Here is a 27,542-nt window from a genome sequence, read left to right on the forward strand (position 1 = left end):
CTAAGTGTGAATTTGGGAAAGCTACTGTGACCAATCTTGGTAAGGTTGTGGGGAGTTGAAAATACAGGCCAGTGGACGCAAAGGTTGAGGGCGTTACATTTATTTCCAGTTCCAAAAAATCATCAGGAATTGTATAGATTTTTGGGCATGGTAGGTTATTATTGTGTATTTTGCCACATTCTTGCTACCATAGTTGTACCATTAACAGATCTCTTAAGCCCAACAGTTCCTGTGGTCTTCTTCAAGAGGCTTTTGTGGGGGTTAAAACCTTGTTGGCAAATGCACTAGTGTTAACTGCCCTGAATTTTAATAGGCCATTTCATCTTGCTGTAGATGCCAGTGACTATGGACTTGCTGCATGATTAATTAAATGAAATGTACCTTTAGCATACCAATGTTGCTTTTAATAGCTAGTTGTTAACAGCAAGAAAGTCTTAAAAAGAAACTGCTTTGAAAGAATGAAAATTTAAGTTTATACAAGGATACTTTATAAGTCAAATTTATTTTTGCGTACTATGAAAAAAAGGAGGATCTGTTTTCTAATCAGGTGCACAGTAAACTGTAAAAACCTGCTGGGCATTATTATTTGCCTGCTGCACCTCTGACAGTGCCTTCAGTCCAGCTGCGGGGTCATCAGCTGGTAGCCACCCATCATAGATGTTTAGCCTCATAAATCCAGGAACATCTGCTGATGGTGAGGCAGTGGTCAGGGACATCTTCCTGCAACGCCCCCGGCTGGACACGAAATATTTTCCATTTCCTCTCATTCTTGCCTTCCCATCAAGACCTTTGTCCCTTACAGGTCATAGCATGAAGACAAGGTTTAATACCCCTGAGAAATTCTACCCAATGTCCCATGGCCCATCTGCTGCCCATACGACACCATACCCATTGTGCATCACATAACCTCCCATGTGACCACACATGCCAACCTTGTGGCTGAGGCGATGCTAGCCCCACTGGCATCGTTAATGAGCGCTCAGTGCCCCCGCTTCCGTATGGCATAACCTCCTATATGACCATACGTGCCAACCCAGTGGCTAAGGCTGTACTAGCCCACCGTACTAGCTAAGTGCCACCGGCTCAATATGGCATACTACACCACACAACTCTGCATGCCAACTTCTCCAATAACCCTAGCTAGCATACTAGACACACACATTCTAATTGTACCACACATTATCTTAAACATCACAAATGTTCCCTATCCCTACTTTCTACCTACTGCTTTTCTCACTTCTGCACACCCACCTTTTTGTCCTTCCTCCTTAACCGTAGCCAGAAGTTCCCTTTCCTGGCTTCAATTTCCTTCAAAGTCTTTAAAATGTATAAAATATAACTGCAAGTGGCAGTTTTCAGGGTCAAAGCAGGATTGGAAAATAGGCAAAATTTGGCCTAAATTGCCAGTTTGAAAGAACAGATCCTTTAAATGCTTTGGATACATTTGAATAGATTTGTTGGAACAGTTTGGAGTATTGTACTAAGTTATAGCACCCCCTAGCATTGTCAAGTTAAATGATTTTCATTTGTATGGCACTTATCACAACATACATAGTTTCAAAGCAGCTTTTCAGAAAATTATACTGTAACAGAAAATGAAGCTGTAATGCCTTTAATGTCTTAGAGTCATAATTGTGCGGTTTGGTGAAAACGTGATTGCAGATTATGCCTTATATATATGTTAAATGCTTGATTCTGATTGGTTCACGGACATTCTAAAGTGTTATTATTTTTCAAGGAAATGCACGGCTATAAAGTAGTTCCAGGTCTTGACCACATAACGGTTCCATATCACTTCGCCAAATTATTTAAGTTATTTCAAAGAGCCCTCCAGGCCAGCACAACATAATAACCAGTTAAAACAAAGACATTGGTTAAAGTAAATCGGTTAAGAACATGGTCTAAAATATCCTACATTTATTTCATTTTCGGTTAAAAAGAGCCCTCGTGCTCCCTCGTCTCCCCTGCACACATACATACACACACACACACACACGCACGCTAACACAGTACACAAACATGCTCACACACACACACAAACACACACACACACACTAGATTCGAGTTGCGACCAACAAATAGAGCCGCACCCTGTGTTTCAATGTATTTCGCCCTAATCAGCCACACATAGCTATAGTAGAAATTTATAGTAGACTTTTCTGTTGAAGCAAAGAATTGTGGGTTGTGAGTGCCCACGAAGGATACACCTCATGCATCCTCCGAATTCCCATGAAAGAGGGTCACATTCGAAGGCTGCATTCGAAGTGTCCTACTCGCTTTTATGAAACGAGACAGCCTCGATGACGTATGCGGCTGAGAAATGCGACCTCCGGAGGACGCAGCCTTCCAAATGAGACACAACCAGAGTCAGCGCACTATTGCATCTCAGTGGGGATAAAAAAAAGTTAAGGTTTATAATGGTGTAGGTTCTACTGGTTGTTTAGGACAGTGTTACTATCAGAAATAATTAATAATTATTTCTTTAGTTATTAATTAATATTTAAATTAAATAATAGAATCTAACTCATTAAAGCCTCATACGGGGCACCAGTAAATAGTGCGCTACATTCAGGAGCGAGTTTGGTTATTAGCAATAATTAATAATTATCAAAGATAATTATCAATTATTAAAATCAATAGAACATTGATTTGAATCAATGTTAGCTCTTTTAATCCTTCACATCAACAAAGATAACCATCAAATTAAATAGAATATTAATTATTATCAAAGATAATCATTAATTATAAAAATCAATGGAACATTGATTAGAATTAACACTAGCTTATTGATCCTTCAAATTCAACAATCATCAAAGATAATTATCAATTATCAAAATCAATAGAATATTAATAAGTATTAATATCACCAGGGCACCACCCTGGAATCATGGACTAATAACCAGACAGTGTAACAGTCTCAATATTAGATTCCTCTCTTAAGAAAATCGAAATTCAAAAGGAAACAGTGAAGGTTTGAATCCGAGCACTGACATCTCCTGTCAGCATTTGGCACCGGTGTATGCAAAACAAACCAAAACACTTCTCTTTGAAATATAACAAAGTTTATTTATGCAATAATTTCAATTAATAATCAATACAATGCAGTCAATAAACTTCCGACTTACAACAACAAACTAAACAGTGACATGATTAGATATGGTAACCAAAATAAGCCTATAACACATGAGAGGATGGTAGGTGTGTGTGTGTGTGTGTGTGTAAGGTGTGACGTGCACAAAATGGCGGACGTGACTCTCATGGAGAGTATGTCACACAAGATTTCAGGCCAGAGAATATGGCCGCGAATGTGGGCAGAGAAGCCGGTTAATGGCGTCTGCCCGTTTACCGCGTGTCTCCGCTTGTACGATAACTTAGGGACAAAGCTGAGCTTTATCACGAAGTTATCTACAAGCCAAAAGTGTGTGTGAGAATGTTTGTGAGAGGTCGCGTGTGTAAACTGTTAGTTTATCACTCAGAGACGCGGTGGACGGCTCGTAAACCGTCCCGTGGTCTTTGGTTCTTTAATGGATAAACTCAGTTTGCCGGTCTCACCCGCGATGGCGGAAATACACAACAGTCCAATGTGGTTGGACTACAACACAGCAGATCTCATTCGTGATAACAGTACATTACAGTAATACCTTGAGTATTATTAGCAGCAATGAGCGGATTCGGCAGTCCGTAAACTGTACAAGCAACAATCTTGATACAAAAGAATAACACACTATAATATTCTATCTCTGCCCAGACGTAAACTTATTACTCGAATCGTATGAGGATGCAGATTGAATGTGTGTACATCCGTCCTTTAACTCCGACTCGGTTCCTCGAGGCTCGGGTGATGACGGGAGGCCGTTTCCTCGATCTGTCGGCGGGCGTTACGGCTGCTGATTCTCGGCGGGTTGGCGGAGAAATCAGCATCGTTGACTTGATTGAAGAGGGAAGAGAAATCTTTTTCTCTTCACTTATGCAGGCAAACGGATGAAGATGCGGATTGCTTGGCGGTCTCCTTTGGATCCTTTAGAGTGTTCGGTGGAACACAGAGTAATCTCAACTCATCCAGCAAGATGGAGATTGTATGGCCACAGTTTCAAGTCAAATGTTACTTCCTTGTGCCACAAGGCTACACCTGAGAGTTATTTCTACTCCCGATGACATCATGGTTGAGGGCCGTTCTGTTGTGTGCCTCATCCAATAGGAGTTGAGAGTTCGATCCTTTAGTGAGCAAGGCTTCATGGGATTTGTAGTCTGTTTTGGACTCTCTTTGTTTGATTTTGGTGCAGTTTTTATCAGTAAGATTTATGACTGTTTGTGGGCCTCAGTCAGGTTTTACGACTGTGTTAGGCCTGCCTTTGTCTTTTGTCTGAATACATGAGGCCCAACAACGGGTAATATGGCGACACACATCTTGGCGATTTTGAAGCGATATTACTTTTGATGAGAGCTGCAACAAAAAAGGTAATCCCAGATGCGATCTCTCTCATTTTCTGAGTTTCTCTCTTTCGATCCATCAAAAACAAACTCACACACACATGCACAAATGCACTACCTTATTACTCCAGTATGTCCTCAAGTAAAGCAGTGCAGGCCTCTGTTGCTAGTTCTAACGTGACGTTTTTGAATTAGCAACGAAGGCTCGGACTGTATTAAAGCAAGATGCTGAATCCGTGGCGGAAGAAAGTAGTTCCACTCATAAGAGCATTTTAGGGACGAAAACCAGAAAATGCCTTGAGATAAAACCCTGAATGATGTCTTAATGTGTGGTAACCATGGTATAAGCAGAATAATTGACTCCAGCCCGTTGAATTGTTGAAAAATAATGCACACCTATTACCACCTCGGCTGTGCATTATTTTTCAACAATTCAGCGGTCCGTCATCAATTATTCCTTATACATACATATATATCAGTGGCGGCTGGTAGAACATTTTCTAAGTAGGGCTGTACCACATACAACAATTTCAGTATGATTTAATGCAAAACAGTGAAAGTTAAAGAAAACGTTTAAGAAAAACAGTTAAAGGGATAGTTCACCCAAAAATGACAATTCTGTCATCATTCACTCACCCTCATGTTGTTCCAAACCTGTATGACTTTCTGTCTTCTGTGGAACACAAAAGAAGATATTTTGAAGTATGTTGGTAACCAAACTACATTGGTGCCCATTGACTTCCATTATATGGAGAAAAAAAACAAAACATTGAGACATTTCTCAAAATATCTTCTTTTGTGTTTTACAGGTTTGGAACAACATGAGGGTGAGTGAATGATGACAGAATTGTCATTTTTGGGTGAACTGTCCCTTTAAGAGAAGGGAGTATTCAAAATAATAAACAATCTTGTAAATGTCAACTGACCTCTTACACATGGAATTAATTGAGATTTATTTTAAAATGTCAACTATACACAAAAACACCACACTGGGGCTCAACATGAACAAATGTACACTACCAGTCAGTGTTTGAGTACATCTCCTTGACACCTGGTTATTCATTAAACAGCTATGAGGAATTAATTTACCGGTTTCAATTAAATGGTGATGCCTCCATGACCAAGTTAAACAAATGAGACTGAGGACAACTATGTACAAGAAAACTCAATGTGGTGAAAAAACCTGCATGTTTTCCTGACAGCTTATTTGTACAGGAATTTGCTCTTCTCTCCTTCTGAGTGGCAAACTTCTTGGTGACATTCTTATTGAAGTCAGGAATGTTCCTGACAAGTTTCTTCTCCATGGAAAGCATAGCCAGAGCATTAAGGCGATCCTGTTTCATAGTGTTTCTCAGGAAGGTCTTGATCCTCTTCAAAGTAGAGAAGCACCTCTCTGATTCTGCTGTTGTCATGGGTGTGATGATAAAGATCTTGAGAAGACTGACAGTCTCTGAGAAAGTACTCTGAAGATTGTTCTCCATGAAAAACTGGCACAGAGGCACTGCACCACTGCTAGCCTTGAACTCACTGTTCTCATAGATGAGGGACAGTTCTGTTTTGAGCTTGGCTGTTGTTTCAAACGCTGCATCAGGGAACTTCACACTCTTACCATGTGTAAGAGGTCAGTTGACATTTATAAGATTGTTTATTATTTTGAATACTCCCTTCTCTTAAAGGGACAGTTCACCCAAAAATGACAATTCTGTCATCATTCACTCACCCTCATGTTGTTCCAAACCTGTAAAACACAAAAGAAGATATTTTGAGAAATGTCTCAATGTTTTTTTTTTTTCCCTCCAATATAATGGCAGTAAATGGGCACCAATGTGGTTTGGTTACCAACATACTTCAAAATATCTTCTTTTGTGTTCCACAGAAGAAAGAAAGTCATACAGGTTTGGAGCAACATGAGGGTGAGTGAATGATGACACAATTATCATTTTTGGGTGAACTATCCCTTTAACTGTTTTTCTGTGCTGGTGAGGTGCTGAGTGATGGAGAACCGCTCCTTGGCATGCATCAGTATGGTGTCACATACCTGTAAAATATACATCATCAGCTTAAATTTACAATAAAGCTATTTTGATGAAAGTGATTCTGACTGAACACATGCCTATGTCCAAGTCAGTTATATGATTACTAAGGTTTTAACACCAGTATTCTTAATTGCACTTTACAGTATGTTTACTTCTCCTGATCTTTAACTTGCTATTGGTTTCCCCAACAAAACAAGGTCTACAGGGGCATGTCAATAAATAAACCACCTATTTTCTGTTACATGTGAGGATGCCTTATACACTGAATTCCTTTCCTATGTGTGTGGATGACAAAAAATCATCATGCTGCTTGTGACTGCTCTGTCATAAACCTGGAATCTACGGAGTGAACAAAAATATGAATGCAAATTTAAATTGCAGACAGCCTGCTGCATCATTTGACCGAAGTCAGCTGTGGTAATATGCCATCCTGTGTCTGTTTCATTTTTTATTTTATTTTTTTTACCTCTAGCCAGCCTCTGTTGTTCTCCTGGTCCCAGCATCCTCCATCAATTTATGGGCTGGTGCTGTTGGTCAGATGCACTGTCCCCACACAATCTCGTCATGCCCACGCAAAGCCAACTCAAAAGCCCCGCAGGACTTCACACAATCGATTATTGTGGATAAAATGTGCCTGTTTTTATCCACCTCCTCATTGTGTTTCCTCATTGCAATCCTGTGGCCGTCATTGAGCTGCATAACGATGTTCACTCTTCCCAATATGGCTAGCTTGACAGAATTATCCATGTGTGCCCTGGTGTTCTCGTGTTTCCTTACTTTCTCGACAGGTGCTTCATATCTCTCACTCCCATTGCTGTCCATGCTGGATCCGTCCCCTTGTTTTAAAATGCAAGCACAGAAAGCAAAATTATGCATTAGCATAACCGCACCCACATAGCAAGGCCTTTTTGGTGTATCAACTATGAGAGAAGCCTCGCATTTACGACTTCCCTTTTTCGCTAGCCTGCTGTCTGATTGCGAGGTCAGTTTGATCTGGGCCCAGCTCTTTCACCTCTAGTTTTTCCACCAAAGTTCTCCTCTCAAACAGACTTTGGAAGAGAGATTTTAGGGTTAGGGAGAGTTAGGGTTGAGTCTGGAAGCAGTGATAATTGCGCTTGCCATTGTCATGTCATAGCGTCCTCTATTGGCCAGCCTCCACTGATATATACAGTATATATATTTAAGATGATGGTAAGAGCAATTCACTTGTAACTTTGATAAGTGAAATCTCTGTATTATGATGGGGCCTGAATCCTGACTGAAATTCTTTACATATACATACAGTGCATCCGCAAAGTATTCACAGTGCTTCACTTTTTCCACATTTTGTTATGATACAGCCTTATTCCAAAATGGATTAAATTCATTATTTTCCTCAAAATTCTACAAACAATACCCCATAACGTGAAAGAAGTTGTTTGAAATCTTTGCAAATGTATTAAAAATAAAAAACGAAAAAAAATCACATTTACATAAGTAGTCACAGCCTTTGCTCAGTACTTTGTTGAAGCACCTTTAGCACCAATTACAGCCTCAAGTCTTTTTGAGGTTGGACAGGGAGTGTCGGTGCACAGCCATTTTCAGATCTCTCCAGAGATATTCAATCGTGTTCAAGTCTGGGCTCTGGCTGGGCCACTCAAGGACATTCACAGAGTTATCCCGGAGCCACTCCTTTGTTATCTTGGCTGTGTGCTTAGGGTCGTTGTCCTGTTGGAAGATGAACCTTCACCCCAGTCTGAGGTCCAGAGCACTCTGGAGCAGGTTTTCATCAAGGATGTTTCTGTACATTGCTGCATTCGTCTTTCCCTCGATCCTGACTAGTCTCCCAGTTTCTGCCACTGAAAAACATCCCCACAGCATGATGCTGCCACCACCATGCTTCACTGTAGGGATGGTATTGGCCAGGTGATGAGCGCTGCCTGGTTTCCTCCAGGCATGACGCTTGATATTCAGGACAAAGAGTTCAATCTTTGTTTCTCATGGTCTGAGAATCCTTCAGGTGCCTTTTGGCAAACTCCAGGTGGGCTGTCATGTGCCTTTTACTGAGGAGTGGCTTCCGTCTGGCCACTCTACCATACAGGCCTGATTGGTGGAGTGCTGCAGAGATGGTTGTTCTTCTGGAAGGTTCTCCTCTCTCCACAGAGAAATGCTGGAGCTCTGTCAGAGTGACCATCGGGTTCTTGGTCACCTCCCTGACTAAGATCCTTCTCCCCCGATCACTCAGTTTGGCCGGGCAGCCAGCTCTAGGAAGAGTCCTGGTGGTTCCAAACTTCATCCATTTAGGGATGATGGAGGCCACTGTGCTCATTGGGACCTTCAGTGCTGCAAAAATGTATCTGTACCCTTCCCCAGATCTGTGCCTCAATACAATCCTACATACAAGGACTCGATACAAGGTCTACAGACAATTCCTTGGACTTCATGGCTTAATTTGTGCTCTGACATGCACTGTTAACTGTGGGACCTTATATAGACAGGTGTGTGCCTTTCCAATCATGTCCAATCAACTGAATTTACCACAGGTGGACACCAATCAAGTTGTAGAAACATCTCAAGGATGATCAGTGGAAACAGGATGCACCTGAGCTCAATTTTGAGTGTCGTGGCAAAGGCTGTGAATACTTATGTACATGTGATTTTTTTTTTTTTTTCGAGTTCCGAGCAACATAGCAGTCATGACAATGATGAGACATATACCAATTTACAATAAACATCAGATTTACACAACACAATTTACATATCTAACATACACATAATTACACAACACAATAATAATATACAATGTACAGTATACAATACACACAATACAGAAAACACATAATATAAAATACACATACAATAAAAATAGTATATAAAGTATATATAAAATATATAATAGGTTGTATTGTACTGTATTGACATTCAGGCTGTCGGTTGATAGTCAGTTGTCAGTGTGTTGTTAAGAGAGAATATAATTTATGACAGTCGGTGTGAGATAATAAGATTAATAAAGTGCAGTGCTGATGTATATTGATCGTGAGAGATCAAGAGTTCAAAAGTCTGATTGCTTGGGGGAAGAAGCTGTCATGAAGTCGGCTGGTGCGGGTCCTGATGCTGCAATACTGCCTGCCTGATGGTAGCAGTGAGAGCAGCCCATGGCTCGGGTGGCTGGAGTCTCTGATGATCCTCCAGATTTTTCACACACCGCCTGGTGTATATGTCTTGGAGGGAGGGAAGCTCACCTGTGATGATGTGTCTGGCAGTTCGCACCACCCTTTGCAGTGCTTTGCGGTTGTGGGCGGTGCTATTGCCGTACCAGGCAGAGATGCAGCCAGTCAGGATGCTCTCTACAGTGCTGGTGTAGAACCGTGTGAGGATGTGGTGGTTCATTCCAAACTTCCTCAGCCGTCTCAGGAAGAAGAGGCGCTGATGAGCCTTCTTCACAATGGCCTCAGTGTGGATGGACCATGTGAGTTCCTCAGTGATGTGGACACCCAGGAACTTGAAGCTGCTGACTCTCTCCACTGGTGCTCCATTGATGGTGATGGGGCTGTGTTCTCTTTCTCTTCTCCTGAAGTCCACCACAAGCTCCTTTGTCTTACTGACGTTGAGGGAGAGGTTGTGCTCCTGACACCAGCGTGTCAGAGTGTGCACCTCCTCTCTGTAGGCTGTTTCATCATTGTCAGTGATCAGACCTACCACCGTCGTATCATCAGCAAACTTAATGATGGCATTGGAGCTATGTGTTGCCATACAGTCATGTGTGTACAGAGAATACAGGAGTGGGCTAAGAACACAGCCCTGCAGGGCTCCAGTGTTGAGGGTCAGTGATGAGGAGATGTGACTGCCCATTCTAACCACCTGGCGTCTGCTTGACAGGAAGTCCAGGATCCAGCTGCATAGTGAGCTGTTAAAACCCAGAGTCCGGAGTTTCTCATCAAGCTTGGAGGGCACTATGGTGTTGAATGCTGAGCTGTAGTCTACAAACAGCATTCTCACATAAGTGTTCCTTTTTTCCAGGTGGGAGAGAGCAGTGTGTATTGTAGATGCAATGGCATCATCAGTGGAGCGGTTGTTGCAGTAAGCAAACTGCAATGGGTCCAGTGATGGAGGCAGCACAGAGCAGATGTAATCTCTTATTAGTCTTTCAAAGCATTTGTTGATGATGGAGGTCAGAGCAACAGGACACCAGTCATTTAAGCAAGTGATTTTGGTTTGCTTTGGTACAGGCACAATGGTGGACATTTTAAAGCATGTGGGGACTACAGACAAAGAAAGGGAAAGGTTGAAAATGTCCGTAAAAACACCAGCCAGTTGGTTCGCGCACGCTCTGATGACGCAGCCCGGAATGCCGTCTGGACCCACGGCTGTACGGATATTCACCCGTCGGAAGGATCGGGTTACATCCACTACAGAGACGGAGAGTGAGCTAACTTCTGTAGCTTCGGCCGCAAGAGCTCTCTCTGTGAGGGCTATGTTATTTCCCTCGAACCGTGCATAAGAAGTATTTAGCTCATCCGGGAGAGAGGCAGTGGTTTTCACGGCGGAATTTTTATTCCCTTTAAAGTCTGTGATGATATTAATTCCCTGCCACATGCTTCTAGAGTTGGTGGTGTTAAACTGTCCTTCAATCTTGTTCCTGTACTGGCGTTTTGCTGCTTTGATAGAGGGCATATGCACTGCCGCGTGAACATCGCTCTTAATCCAAGGTTTCTGGTTCGGGTAGATCCGTATTGTTTTGGATGGAACAACATCCTCTAAGCACTTTCTGATGAAACACGTTATGCTATCAGCGTAAACCTCGATGTCGTCATCAGAGGCGGACCGGAACATCTCCCAGTCCACGTGATCAAAACAGTCTTGTAGCACAGAGTCTGATTGGTCCGACCAACACCGGATCGTTCTGAGGGTGGGTGCTTCCTGTTTCAGTTTCTGCCTGTATGGTCCAAAACCCGGTCCCCTCGTGTGTTAAAACTGATGTGTTGGTGGTATTTCGGTGCAATTGATTTAAAATTGGCTTTTTTTTATTTTTTATTTTTTTTATTTAAAATTGTTTAAATTCTTCTTCGCTATGCTATCAAATTCCTTGAAATAAGAGAGGGGGACATCTACAGGGAGAGATTGTAGTAGGTAGTTAAATTTTGGAATACAATTCATTTTAATAACATTAACTGTCACAATCATCGATAAATGTAATGAAGCCCACCTGCTGACATCGCTCAAAAACCTTTTTATTAAAGGGTCAAAATTAACACTAACTAAATCAGACAAATTTGCTGGGAATAAAATCCCCAAATACTTAATGTCCTGTTTGGGCCACTGGAAGGTGCCCGGCTGAAAAGTCATTACTGGGCAGTACGCTGTCGAAGCCAAAGCTTCAGATTTAGCCCAATTGACTTTGTATCCTGAGAAATTGGAAAAGGAATTCATAATTCTGTGGAGGCAAGGCAAAGATCTAGTAGGTCCAGAGACAAATAATAAAATATCATCTGCGTAAAGCAGAAGCTTATGCGGCACACCTCCCGCCACCACCCCTGGAAAATCATCCTCCTTTCTTATCGCAGCTGCTAATGGTTCCAGGGCAAGACAGAACAATAATGGGGAAAGAGGGCAACCCTGCCAAGTGCCCCTATTCAAAGTAAAATAATCTGAGATTAATCAATTTGTTTGTACTGCTGCTACAGGGAGTCTATAATGTAACTTAATCCAACCAATAAATGTACTCCCGAACCTGTACATTTCCAAAATCTTAAAAAGATAATCCCATTCTACCATATCAAACGCCTTTTCGGCATCAAGTGAGATGGCAGCGATTGGATATTGATCATTCGCTACTGACCACATGATATTGATGAGACGCCTGATGTTATCAGAAGAGCTGCGGCCCCGAATAAACCCCACCTGATCTATATGTATAAGTGATGTCATAACTTAATTGATTAGCCAAAAGTTTTGACAATATTTTTACATCTAGTTGGATCAGGGAAATTGGACGGTAACTTTTACACTTGGATCTTTGTCCTTTTTAAGAATTAGACTGATCCGGGCTTGTGTCATGGTTGGAGGAAGATTTCCATTCTTTAATGATTCAGTATAAACTTCTAACAAAAGTGGAGCCAGTTCTGTAGCATAGGATCTAAAAAATTCTGCGGCAAAACCATCTGGCCCCGGAGCCTTGCTAGTAGGTAGGGACTTAATTACCTCGTCAAGCTCCTCCAAGGTTATCTCAGAATCAAGAGAGTTTTTTTGCTCAATCGTAAGTTTAGGAAGATCTAATGGTTCCACAAAGTTTCTAATATCTTCATCAGTAGACGAAGACGTGGAACTATAAAGCTCAATATAGAACTCTTTAAAGGCATTATTAATATCAATGTCTGAGGTAAATATTTCACCACCAGCAGATTTCACTGAGGGAATGGTAGAAAAAGACTCTCTCTGCTTTATATATCTAGCCAAAAGCTTCCCTGCTTTGTCACCCGACTCAAAGTATGACTGTCTTGCCCTGAATAACTAAAACTCCACTTTCTGCGACAAAATAGTATTATATCTATATTTCAATTGGGTCAATTCTCTGAGGCCATCAGCTGACATACGGCGCTTCAGCTCTGCCTCTGAACTTTTAATATTTCCTTCCAACTCCACAAGTTCTCGTGCTTTGGATTTTTTGATGAATGAGGCATACTGTATGATCCGGCCCCTAAGAACCTCTTTAAGTGCCTCCCAAGCCACGCCCACAGAGGATACTGAGGACCAGTTGGTCTCCATATAAACATTGATTTCAGTCTTTAACATTTGTTGGAAATCAGGATTTTGCAGAAGGGATACATTAAGGTGCCAACTATATGATTTCTTTTTCTCTATATGTGGCATCACCTCTAAACTCACCAGGGCATGATCTGAGACTAAAATGTTTCCAACTGAGCAATCAACAACAAATGAAATGAGGGATTTGGACACAAAACCGGCATCCCGGTTCCCCGGATGATCGAGTCAATTCACTCAGATGCTGCATAAAAGTATATACCATGACTTACACAATCCGTCAGCTTTATAAATGACATCCTTTGTGTGAGCATGTAGATATTTTGCGGTCATCCATAGTGTCCACTCTCAATCTGTCCGGGAACTTCAATGCAAAAGTTGCTTTAAGGAAAGTGTTATTCACAAAACAAGCTCCAGCTGCACGGCGGAGCCAACGCAAAAAAACCTAAAATGTTGCCCAGCTTCCTCAAGAGTAAGTACAGCGAGTCAGGTCCACTCACATGAGAAACATCCAATGGTTTACTCAGACATTGATTCTATAAAAGATATTGCCTGATTTGGACATGTGAATACTTTGCGACCGACCTTCATTTCTATTCTCAGTTTGGCAGGAAACATTAGAGCAAACGAGATCTTTTTCTGATGTAAGAGTTTTTTGCATTCCTTGAACCGATCACGTTTCTCTCTTGTCGAACTCGCGAAGTCCGGGAACAAGAAAATATTATGGTTCTTCCAAGAAAGCTTCCCTTTGCTCCTTGCCTGGCACAACACATGATCTTTATCGGATGATCTCAGAAATCTGGCCAGAATCGATCAGGGCCTGTCTCCCTCAGCAGATCTGTGAGCTGGGACTCTGTGAGCTCGCTCGATTTCCAGCTTGTGGCCTGTTATGTCGAGCAGACTCGGGAAAAACTCGTCTAGGAATTTCACCATATCTCTGCCCTCCTCATGCTCAGGAATTCCAACAATTCGAACATTATTCCTGCGGTTTCTATTCTCAAGATCTTCAAGCTTTTCAAGGAGATATTCCAAATCAACTTTGGTCGTGGGTGGATTAGCGGTTAATTCCCTCTCCGTAGATTCCAGAAAATCGATTCATTTTTCAACATCAGTCACTCTTGTAGCTAACTCAGAGAATTCTGTTTCCATTGCCGTAATCGATCGATGTATTACAGCGAGATCCTCCAAGTCAGCAAGAATCTTCGTCAACATCACCGACATGTTGGACAACTGACGCTGGATCTTCTCTCCCGCCGCGCCATCCAAATCGAGTCCCCGGTCTGTAGGCCTGTCGGGGCTTTCATCTTGAACACGTAAGTGTCTTTTAATGTCTCCAGAGCCCGAGGATTTTGACTTCTTTGCCATGTTTTGCAACAAAGGACAAATGTGTAACTGGGTGTATCAAATTTCACCAGATTATAACATGAGAATAATCGAAAATTCAGCAAAGTGTGCAGAGCTCGTCGCTCACACGTCCGCTCCTTGCATGGCGTCATGTGACCCCCTAAAATTGGCTTTGTTAAAGTCCCCGGTCACAATGAACGCGGCCTCAGCGTGCGCGGTTTCCTGCTTGCTTATAATCCCGTACAGTTCCTTGAGTGCCCGGTCTGTGTCGGCTTGTGGGGGGATGTACATAGCTGTGATAATGACTGCTGTGAATTCCCTCGGTAGCCAGAATGATCGACACAGAAGCATGAGAAATTCCAGATCAAGAGAGCAGAAAGACTTGATAGAATGTACGTTCCTCTGATCACACCAGGATTTGTTGATCATAAAACATACACCACCACCTCTGCTTTTACCCCGCGGGTTCGATGGCTGAGTCTGGAATCTCCGCAGACATCCAAGTTTCTGTAAGGCAGATAATGCAGCAGTCCCTTGTCTCTCGTTGGAAAGAGATCTGCACTCTCAGCTCGCAGAGCTTGTTGTCCAGAGACTGAACATTTCCCAGTACAATACTGGGTAGCGGGGGTCGATTTGCGTGACGTCTTACTCTGATGAGAACGCCGAATCTGTTTCCCCTTTTCCTTCTGCCTTTTCGTGGCCGGGCAGCCCAGACAAAGGGCTCCGCTGGTGTGTTTGTAAACAGCAGGTCAGCACTGAGGAATTTGAAGTCCGGTTTATGGTGTGTAATTGCAGAGAACCAATGTCCAAAAGTGTTTGTCTGTCGTAGACAATAAGGCAGACAACATCCAAGACAAAAAACATAAGAATTGTAAACAAAACAAACAAAAAACTACAATGTTGTTTCGGAGCTCGCAACGCAGCAGCCATACTCGGTGCCATCTTGAGTCCATTGCAATATCAAGGTTGAGGGTTTGATTTTTAGGGAACATGTGTACTGATAAAATACTATATACTGTAGCTATACTATAACTGTCTGTCAAATGCATAAATGTAGATAATGAGTACATTTTGTTTGTCATTTTCTACTGCAGACAGATCTGGGTTGGCGATCGGTATTGGATGTGTGCTGTTGTTTCTTCTCATACTGCTCTGCTGCTGCATACTGCGTAAGAATATAAATACTTGCATTTTCAAATTTTAGTAGAACATCCACATTTATACATTCAATCAAAAGTGGATTGAACAAGACTTTAAAACAAACTACACTTTTTACAATTTCTGAAGACAGTGTAAGTGGTTCTTGCTCTACAACAGTGCTAGAGTGTTGTGGGTGGTTGTAATGTGGTTACAAAGGTTTCTGAGTGGTTTTAAGCACATTGCTAGGCCGTTACTAGACTTTTTGGGTAGTTGCTAGGTGGTTGTCTTCTGGTTCACAAATCAAATGAGTCTACCCTCAATTTGAGGTACAGTATCGTGTCTGTTGGCATGTAAGAGGGACGAGTTACATCACTACTAAAAATCACTACCCCTTAACTATGACAACCATCCCAATTAGCCTAGTATTGCTCGAACAAAAATCTTGATTTGGTTTCTGAAAAAATATTTGTGAAACAATTGACCTGTTTCATGTGATGTCACTGTATGACGACGCCATTATGTTTGTGACCAAAACCCCATATACACTCACTGAGCACTTTATTAGGAACACTGTGGTCCTAATAAAGTGCCCAGTGTGGTCTTCTGATGTTGTAGCCCATCTGCATCAAGGTTCGACCATAGCCTTTGTCAACTCAAACCAGTCTGGCCATTCTCCGTTGACCTCTCTCATCAACAAGGCCTTTCTATAGGCCTTAGTCATATTTACACAGCAAGTGATATGGAAAATACTGTACGTTTAAAAAAAATTTATTATTAACCTATAACTAAATTAACTTTTTAAATGCATGACAACATAAATAAAACACTATAGTAGTTAAACTTTAGGTACACTTGGATAGTTGTGTTCACCTCAGTTGCTCTGTGTATTTTCATCAGCTAAAAGAAGCTCTTACATTCCCACAGACAGGATCATCACAGATGTTTTGTTATATTGTGACCAAATCAGAGCACAAAACAACATGAAAAATCTGAATGAAGGATATTCAGGGTGATGTACCGAAGGTGTGTGTACTCGGCGGTCACACATCAGCCTCGCCGGCGTATGGAGATGAATCATGGATAAAATATATTTAAATGTCCGCAAAAGTCAAATTTGGCAATATTTGTGCTGCCTATAACTGTTCACTGTTTTCTTGAGACTTGGCACAGATCAAAAGCAATTGATTTATTTTCTTGATATAATTTCACAGGTTTTTTTTTCCATTCCCCGACATTGCTTTCTCCCACTGATGGTCACAATTATGGCCGCTGCAATGAAAAAGAGATGTCACTGAAACAATAGAAATTATTCCATGTTTCTAACAATAATAATATTGTTGTCACATGAACTCATCATGTTGAGACGTCTAGTTTTTATTTTACATACAAAAATGGTATTTTGCATTTACTGTTCAATTTCATATGAAAATGTCTTTACTTTTGGCAGTCCAATCAAATGATGATTTAAAAATATATATATTTTTTTTGGTGCCTGATATTATTTCCACTCCTTTTTTCCCCTTCAGGTCAAATCTATTTGTCGCGTCACAGCTCTGTGAACAGAACAGTGTCGGTGCGAGTGTTGGTTGTGTACCCTGCAATAGATGGCTTATTTCAGCGTGCAGTGATGGTGCTGGCAGAGTTTCTGCAGAGTGGTGCAGGTGTACATGTCATCATTGAAATGTGGGAGAGAGGAAGTCTAGCAGAACAAGGGCCACTGCGCTGGCTCAACTCACAGAGCGACCTCGCCCAGAGAGTTCTCATCATCTTACCTCCTCAACTCACACACACTGGTAATTATGTACTGTTTGCACCAATTCATTCTCTGGAAACAATGCCATTAGTGCCATAATTCAGTACATTACAATCAGTAACTGCTGAATTTTCAAGAAATCATATTATCCCAGCTCAGGCCCAAAGTACCAGGGCTATAACTAACTGGGTTTCCTTCCAAATTTGTGTGCTCGCTTGTGGTGGATACATTTTATATTTGATAAGAAATGTGCATAAACTATGATGGAAACGCATTTACAGAATAAACTACTATTGCATTTATTAGCAGGATTGGGGAGTAACGAAATACATGTAATGGGATTACGTATTTAAAATACAAAATATAAGTAACTGTATTCCACTACAGTTACAATTTAAATCATTGGTATTTAGCATACAGTTACATTTAAAAAAGTATTTTGACTACTGAAGAGATTACTTTGCACTTTATTGTCATTTGTTTCATTTAATATTTTAGTCCTTTCAGATGGAAAACATTTATACATATAAATGATGCAATCCAAAGTGCATTTGAACAGCGGTGAAACACTTTCTTATGATGTGTTACATTCATACGAGCGACAGAGAAGTAAGTTTGGAGCAGAAGAAATAGAAATAAACCTTGTGTAAATTGTCAGCTTTACGCTAAGCTAAAATGCTATTTCTAGCCATTTTACATGCACGTTACCAGATACGATCATATTTGTTTTATCAAGAAAATTCACGTTGGAGCATAATTTCTTTTTTTTTCTAGTAAGACCTTTGATATTAGGGCAAAAATCATATTCTTGATAGTAATTTTTTTATTGTTTTCCTGTATAAATATCTAAAAATCCTGTAAATAAGATAAATTTGATTTGTCTTGTTTTAGAAACAACACTGCGTAAGATATTTAGGTTTTTCAGAGAATGTATTTTTAACGTGTATTTTGTCTTACTGTACTGGCAGAGTTTTTATAGTCAAAACAAGTGAAAAAATCTACCGGTGCAGAAGAAGTAATCCAAAGTATTTAGAATATGTTGCTGACCTTGAATAATCTAACGGAATACGTTACAAATTACATTTTACGGCATGTATTCTGTAATCTGTTGTGGAATACATTTCAAAAGTAACCCTCCCAACCCTGTTTATTAGATATACAAGATGTGCATAAAAAATAAAATTCATGTGACTGAATTACTAGCTCATAACTGGACTAACCACCGGACCAATCATCACATCTGAAATGTTGCTCTGGTCATCCTGAAATAACGGTGTATAAAAAATCCAAAGCCATCATAGAAAAAGAATAAGTCGAATACAAACTTGAACTGTGCAGAAGAGCAGATTTATTGACACTTTTGAAAAATACATTATAGAAATGCAAAGACATAAGGAAGGAATAATGCACACACATAGTGCTCCCAGAACTGTTTGATGCTTCATGCCATCTGCCGCGGCAACCATGCTCAATTCACCATGCACCCCACCGAGAGTGAACCACATTATAGCGACCATGAGGAGTTTACCCCATGTGACTCTACCCTCCCTAGCAACTGGGCCAATTTGGTTGCTTAGGAGACCTGGCTGGAGTCACTCAGCATACCCTGGGATTTGAACTAGCGAGCTAGTGAACTCCAGGGGTGGTGGCCAGTGTATTTTACCACTGAGCTACCCAGGCCCCCCCCACCTTAGCTGATCCCTCAAAAGCTCAATGGGGTTAAGATCCATAACACTCTTTTCCAATTATCTGTTGTCCAATGTCTATGTTTCTTTGCCCACTCTAACCTTTTCTTTTGTTTTTTCTATTTCAAAAGTGGCTTTTTCTTTGCAATTCTTCCCAGAAGGCCTGCACCCCTGAGTCTTCTTTTTACTGTTGTACATGAAACTGGTGTTGAGTGGGTAGAATTCAATGAAGCTGTCAGCTGTGGACATGTGAGGCATCTATTTCTCAAACTAGAAACTCTGATGCACATATCCTCTTGTTTAGTTGTACATCTGGGCCTTCCACATCTCTTTCTGTCCTTGCTTGAGCCAGTTGTCCTTTGTCTTTGAAGACTGTAGTGTACATCTTTGTATGAAATCTTCAGTTTATTGGCAATTTCAAGCATTGTATAGCCTTCATTCCTCAAAACAATGATTGACTGACGAGTTTCTAGAGAAAGCTGTTTTTTTGTGGCATTTTTGACCTAATATTGACCTTAAGACCCATTTTTGACCTAATATTGTGAGTGGTGGTGGCGTAGTGGGCTAAAGCACATAACTGGTAATCAGAAGGTTGCTGGTTCAATCCCCACACCCATCACCATTGTGTCCTTGAGCAAGGCACTTAACTCCAGGTTGCTCCAGAGGGATTGTCCCTGTAGTAAGTGCACTGTAAGTCGCTTTGGATAAAAGCGTCTGCCAAATGCATAAATGTAAATGTAAGACATGCCAATCTATTGCATACTGTGGCAACTCAAAAACAAACACCAAGACAATGTTAAGCTTCATTTAACGAACAAAATAGCTTTCAACTGTGTTTGCTATAATGGCAAGTTATTTTCTAGTACCAAATTAGCAATTTAGCATGATTACTCAAAGATAAGGTGTTGGAGTGATGGCTGCTGGAAATGAGGCCTGTCTAGATTTGATCAAAAATGACTTTTTTCAAATAGTGATGGTGCTGTTTTTTTCACATCAGTAATGTCCTGACTATACTTTGTGATCAGCTGAATGCCACTCTGGTGAATTAAAGTACCAATTTCCTTCTGAAACAGCAAAATCTGTACATTATTCCAAACTTTTGGCCACCAGTGTATATGAATTGACTGATCATTAACATGCTACCTGAACATTGGATGTCATGCATACAGTACTCTATCTAACCCTAACCCTAACCCTAACAACGTCTTATAGCAAGAGAAAAAAAAAAAAAGAAAAAAAAACTTTTTTTAAAACCAGTAACTTTAAAAAACAAACAAATACAAAAACAGCAGAACATTTCAAAGTGACTCTAAATGTTGGTGCAGGTCACAAACACAAAATGATTACAATTACTTATGAAAATGTTTCTGGTGAGTTCACAATGTAGCCTAATACCTTTCTCTTAATGTAATAATAATAATTAAAAAAAAAAAAAAAAAAAAAAAAAAAACTTTTGTGCTTATAAATGTATTGTTAAAAGTCAAATATTATAAACATTAGGCTACGTTTCACTTACACATTGTGTGCTGTTATTACATTACAGTTGTGCTCAAAAGTTTGCATACCCTTAGAGAATTGGTAATATATGTACCATTTTTAAAGAAAACATGAGTGAGCAGGCAAAACATATTTCTTTTATTTCTTATAGGATTCATATTCAACTGTAGGTTATAACAGAATGGCACAATCATAAAACAAAACATGGCAACAATGAAAAAAATGAAATGACCCCTGTTCAAAAGTCTGCATACCCATAGTTCTTAATACTGTGTATTGCCCCCTTTAGCATCAATGACAGCGTGCAGTCTTTTGTAATAGTTGTCTATGAGGCCCCAAATTCTTGCAGGTGGTATAGCGGCCCATTCGTCTTGGCAAAATGCCTCCAGGTCATGCAAAGTCTTTGGTCGTCTTGCATGAACCGCACGTTTGAGATCTCCCCAGAGTGGCTCGATGATATTAAGGTCAGGAGACTGTGATGGCCACTCCAGAACCTTCACGTTTTTCTGCTGTAACCACTGGAGGGTCAACTTGGCCTTGTACTTAGGATCATTGTCATGCTGGAAAGTCCAAGAGCGTCCCATGTGCAGCTTTCGTGCAGAAGAATGCAAATTGTCTGCCAGTATTTTCTGATAACATGCTGCATTCATCTTGCCATCAATTTTCACAAGATTCCCCATGCCTTTAGAGCTCACTTACCCCCAAAACATCAGTGACCACCATGCTTCATAGTGGGGATGGTATTCTTTTCACTATAGGCGAACTACCCCACTACCCCTCTCCAAACATAGCGCTTATGGTTGTGACCATAAAGATCTATTTTGGTCTCGTCACTCCAAATTACAGTGTGCCAGAAGCTGTGAGGCATGTCAAGGTGTTGTCAGGCATATTGTAACCGGGCTTTTTTGTGGCATTGGCACAGTAAAGGCTTCTTTCTGGCAACTCGACCATGCAGCTCATTTTTGTTCAAGTATCGTCGTATTGTGCTCCTTGAAACAACCACACCATCTTTTTCCAGAGCAGCCTGTATTTCTCCTGAGGTTACCTGTGGGTTTTTCTTTGTATCCCGAACAATTCTTCTGGCAGTTGTGGCTAAAATCTTTCTTGGTCTACCTGCCCTTGGCTTGGTATCAAGAGATCCCTGAATTTTCCACTTCTTAATAAGTGATTGAACAGTACTGACTGGCATTTTCAAGCTTTGGATATCTTTTTATATTCTTTTCCATCTTTATAAAGTTCCATTACCTTGTTACGCAGGTCTTTTGCCAGTTCTTTTCTGCTCCCCATGGCTCAGTATCTAGCCTGCTCAGTGCATCCACATGAGAGCTAACAAACTCATTGACTATTTATACTTAGGGACTAATTGAATTTAAAAAGCCATAGGTGTGGGAAATTAACCTTTAATTGCCATTTAAACCTGTGTGTCACCTTGTGTGTCTGTAACAAGGCCAAACATTCAAACATTCAACATTAAACTTTTTTGATCAGGGCCATTTGGGTGATTTCTGTTATCATTAAGATTTAAAAAGGAACCAAACAACTATGTGATCATAAATGGCTTCATATGATCACTATACTTAAATAAAAGACAGTTTTGTTGCATGATCAGTCATATTTTCAAAATCAATGCCAAAATTTCACAATTTCTGCCAGGGAATGCAAACTTTTGAGCACAAATGTATATACTGTGATTATGTCATGAGTTGCTTCAATGAACTCATAATGTAATTAATTTCTCACAATATAATAACTTATTGCATTAATTTAAACTGTGCTTTTTCGAGCTGCAGCACACAATTTTTCACTCAAATTTAAAAGTTCACCATTCACACATACTTTTGACTAATTGCAAAAACTTGGTCTCGTTTTTCAGAGAACTGCCCAAATAAAATAATAAAAATAAAAAAGACTCGAATTATTCATAAAAATATTATAATGTTTATAATCTAATAATAAACCAAAAAAATTGTAAACAATTTTTTTTTTTTTTTATCCTAACTTCGTAAACGTAATTCTGGTTCTGTTTCAACCTCACTTTGAAAGGTCTCATTTTATTCCACAAGGTGGTAGAAAGCACTAGAAAAAAAAAAAAGATTTTTTTCTCTATCACATTCCATCACAATATACAGATCTGAAATGTAGGTGGCGCTCTAACACATTTTAGCCCTCACAGATGTGCTCGTCCATAGACATTTGGTCTAATTTTCAGTTCAAGCGTCACCCTTATTGCTTCATTGAATATCTCAGCCTCTGAGTGGACTAGAAGCTCAGTCTAGGTGTCATTAGAAAGCTGAGATCCTCCCCTTTAATGATATATATAATTTTATTATCAGTAGTTGAAAAAATATTTTCTGATGATTTATTTTGTATGCTTTTCTTCTGGATGGCATATTTTGTTCTGGACATCTAAGATATAACATTGGATTATTCAGCCAAGCAAGCTCACAGACAAATAAACAATGGTTCATTGTTTAGCTAACTTCTTAAGGTAAAAGCAGATATAGCTTTTAGCTATTTGGGGCTTACAGCAGCAGTTATTTGAGCATAAAAGAGAAGTTTGAATTTGATGACTTACAGAAATCAAAACTTTTGAAAATCTTTCGAACTGTGGTATTAGGGAAACAAAATATACACTATACAGTCACATTCCTGAGAGTGAGAGCTTTCATTTGATATATGACTTGTCCATTCATGTGCTATATGATGGACTTTTATTTTCATATAAATATTTCTACCCCATTACCTCTAGAGGGCGCTAATTTTCAACGCGAATTTTTTTAGGCCTTATTTTGTTATTATAAGTAACAAATGCAGAAGGGATGATATCTCTGAAATGTTCAGATTCTAAGCTTTCAAAGGAAACCTCATATTCCTGACTTGTGTATACGGAGACTTTAATGTTTTAAGCGGAAACTTTTTTTTGCCATATAGCACCCCCCTTTGGGCCCGTCAGCGGGTCCACAGAGTTTAAGGGATTAAGTGAAAAACTTTATCACATCATGCGCTCAAAATTTTATTACATTTTAATAAAATGATTACATTTTGAACATTACATTTAACTTATAACTTGTGTGCGGTTATTACACTATGTTTTATTACACTGCTACAGACCCATTTGTGTCACCATACTAGGCAGTTATTGCTACTTACTGCATTACATACTTATTGCATTTATTTTATTTTATCTATGAATATCTGTCTTTACAGAAAATCTTGAACCAAACGCAGCACCTGGTACGACCGATCACACTGTCTCAGCATCTGCTGACAGTCTTTTTGCCCTGGTGCTTAACCTAGTAACCAGCGCTGCTCATGACCCACAACAACTGGAAAAGTTCTGGACCATCCACCTGGATCAGAGCAAAGAGAAGAGAAAAATGCCTGCTGAACTCAGAGGCTGCAGGACATTTCATCTGCCCAGAGACTTACAGAAGCTCCAAGAGAATCTGTCGGGCGCAGCAGAAATGAAAAGATCAACCCTGAGAAGATCCTTCAGCTCTTTCAACGACAATGACATGTCCTGGAGGGTAAAAGAAGCCCTACAACAGCTGGACATCAACAGAAACGTAACGGCCTGTGCTGAAGTCAACAGTTTAGATGAAAGTCCTAAACACCTTGACTAATATGTGATTTTCTGATTGTTTTAATCAGATCAAAGAGTCACCGTGAAACTTTTAGTTTGTCCTAAAACATAAAAAAAAAAAATGTTATTTAAATATTTGCTTGCTATTAAGAGTCTGGCTTGTGCAATTCTTATTTTTACCTAATGACAATTGACATAATGATACACTTTCTCATGATTCCTCAGCCACATAATTGTTTAGTTATTTAGCTGGATTGATAATAAGAGTATACTGCAGCTTTTATCTCTTTATTAATTCGCTCTACTCTTTATCATTGTGTTTTTTTTTTGTTTTTTTTGTCATACATCTGAGTGCAAGAATTGTTTAATGTTGTTTTCTAGTCTGTCAAAGACCTCAAGCATTAAAACTGAGTTTGCATGCATTTTAATACCTACACAAGGTTCCTTTATAAATAAACATTAAATGTAATAAATCCAAGAGTGTATTTTTTGTTTGTTTTGTTCTGATAATATATAGGGGACACTACATAAGTCTATGGGCATGGGGACGTGGTCGTGTATCAGTCTGCGGGAGAGGGAGAGCGGTAAGGTTTGTTACCTGAGGTGTCATTATCTCTAACACCAGTGTCTTGTTATAGTGATGGTGGAGGGAGACCTGAAAAGGCAGACAGATGCATCAGACAGGAGAGAGACACACAGTAGAGAGAGTTGGCTGCATGTTTCCACTATTATAGTCTGAACTCTCATCAACTCGTTTGTGTATATATATTTGGCCACTAAGATCCTCTTTGATTAAGTTTTGTGTGATGCTGAAGGAGTAATAAAAATATTCACATTGACTATTCACTGCCTCCTGACTACTCCATTGCCCCGAAAACACGAACACTGTCACAAAGTCCAATAACACAAAAATGAGTTTTCTCTAGCAGAAGTCTTTCTTCCAAATAAAATGTTCAATATCATATTTTGCTGTAGCTGTAAACAAGTGAACACAATCGAACCACACTAGCAAACACTGCAAGGGTCAACTATACCATGAATTATCCCCTTTTCTCCCCAATCTTGCATGCCCAATTCCCACTGCTTACTAGGTCCTCGTGGTGGCGCAGTTACTCACCTCAATCTGGGTGGTGGAGGACAAGTCTCAGTTGCCTCCGCTTCTGAGATAGTCAATCTGCGCATCTTATCACGTGGCTCGCTGTGCATGACACTGCGGAGACTCACATCATGTGGAGGCTCATGCTATTCTCTGCAATCCACGCACTACTTATTACCCATTGAGAGCGAGAACCACTAATCGCGACCACGAGGAGGTTAACCCATGTGACTCTACCCCTTCCTAGCAACTGGGCCAATTTGACTGCTTAGGAGACCTGGCTGGAGTCACTCAGCACGCCCTGGATTCGAACTCGCGACTCCAGGGGTGGTACTCAGCGTCAATACTCGATGAGCTACCCAGGCCCCGTGATCTTAACAAAAAGTTTAAACTATGTTTTCAGGACAAAGATATATTTCATACATGTCAGGTTGGGACAAGTTACATTTTTGTTGAGGAAGGTTGTAAACGTGAGTTTATCAATTATAATATGTTTACCCAAAACAATGGTTTGATATTTTTGCACCTTTTCCATTTTTGTTGTTTTAGTGTATGAATCAATTTCATAATGAATCAATAGGCTGTTTAATGCAACATCAGGATAACGCAAGAAATCATGTATTAGTTCCAAATGTTGTTCCATCTAAAGTGCTGATTTCTGAACAAGTGCCACCATGCAGCTAATGTTCAAGCCCTTGAAAATGCACGCTGTGCCTTTGATGTCACATTCCTTTTGATCTCTGGTTATAAATTTGCACAGAAGTGAAATAATGCTGTCTTGGTCTCTGTGCTGTTAAGGTTAGGATTAGGGTTAGGACTATATTGATGTAAATACTACACAAATGTTGTCAGAAATCAGGCGTGATGTGCCTTTTTTCATGTCACATCCATTCGCATATGCAATTGGGGAATGTTGTCACATGCAGTCAATGTGTGTTCAATAAACTGTTTCATTTTTCCCTGGGCAATAACAGTGAAAATGTTCAATAGCTCAAAGACGTTAAGGTACAGAGGTAAACATTTTAATTGACTAATAAAACATACCCTAAATAAACCTACCCTAGGAAATACCCTAAAGTCAAAAGCATAACAAACAACCCCAGTGTCCCCTATTTAATGAAACAAAAGGCAAATGTCACTATATTTCATTTCATACAGGTCAATCTGTGGCCTTAAGGAAATCAATACCTGCTCCCCCTGGCAAAATATTTTGTGAATAGTCACATCATTTGAAAAAAATAAAAAAATAAAAATTACCATGTCCAATTTGTTTTGTTTGCTATAACCTCTGCCCATTCACTTGTTTACAAGTCTTGTTACATTTATTGAATTTGTTTGTTGATTCTGCTGTGTTGCCTGAACATCTGACCTGTGCCTGTCCCTGACCTGTGTGCTTTTGTCACTCATCGACTTCAACAAAAAAAATCTTTATAGTTCACTCTGTCTCTAAACCCAAAAGGTGGAAAATTACACATATACATACATTCACATCTTATGATTTGTGCTAACTAAGGCTACGTCCAAACTAATATGTTTTTTGTTTAGAAACACTTTAATTTCACTATGTTTATGCCTTTCATCCAAACTACAACAGTGTTTTCCACCAAGTGTTTAGAAAACGATTCAATCAGTGTGGATGTGGCTTAAGTATAATAAAATATTTTAAAATAAATTGGGGTTTAATTAAATAATCTATGACATAAATGACATTAAAAACAAAACACATTAACAAAACCTGATGATCCATGTTATCCCTTCATGATTTGACAATGTGCCAAAGAGCATCTTGTGTGCTTCAATGGAAACAAGAAGATCTGATCTTCCATACAAAGGAGTTAAAGCAGATTTATACTTCTGTGTGTCTTACAGAGGTGGGGATAAAGTCTTGTATAATCAGGCCAGGAACACACTGAATAAGGAAATCAGAGTGACTAAAAGAAGATACTCTGAGAAGATGAAAAACAAATTTACAGCTAACAACCCTGCATCAGTGTGGAGTGGCATGAAACAATTTACGAATTACAGGACTCCTGCCTCCAACCCTGTGGTGGACCAACAACTGGCTGACGACCTGAATGTGTTCTACTGTAGATTTGAAAGGCCCAATCTCACACCCCACACCCGCTCTGACACACAAACACCAACACCTTCTGCAACCCCCCTCCTCCCCCCTCCTGTTACTCAACCTGCACTTAAGATCTGTGAAGAGGAGGTGTGCCATGTCTTCTGAAAACAA

General features: G+C 40.0%; 1 protein-coding gene across 4 annotated transcripts in view; it reads left to right on the plus strand.

Moving 5' to 3' along the window:
- LOC127415225 (interleukin-17 receptor B-like) overlaps positions 1-25,045 on the plus strand; it is a 75,864-nt gene extending 50,819 nt beyond the window's left edge. For all 4 annotated transcript variants that reach the window (XM_051653877.1, XM_051653879.1, XM_051653881.1 and 1 more), the window contains 3 exons: positions 15,647-15,721; positions 17,219-17,485; positions 23,835-25,045. In XM_051653877.1, the coding sequence (XP_051509837.1) occupies positions 15,647-15,721; positions 17,219-17,485; positions 23,835-24,250 (758 nt within the window). In that variant the 3' untranslated portion in view covers positions 24,251-25,045. The remainder of the gene's footprint in view (positions 1-15,646; positions 15,722-17,218; positions 17,486-23,834) is intronic.
- Positions 25,046-27,542: the final 2,497 nt, after the last annotated feature.

Source organism: Myxocyprinus asiaticus, chromosome 24 (assembly GCF_019703515.2).
Source record: "Myxocyprinus asiaticus isolate MX2 ecotype Aquarium Trade chromosome 24, UBuf_Myxa_2, whole genome shotgun sequence".
Classification (NCBI taxonomy): Eukaryota; Metazoa; Chordata; class Actinopteri; order Cypriniformes; family Catostomidae; genus Myxocyprinus; species Myxocyprinus asiaticus.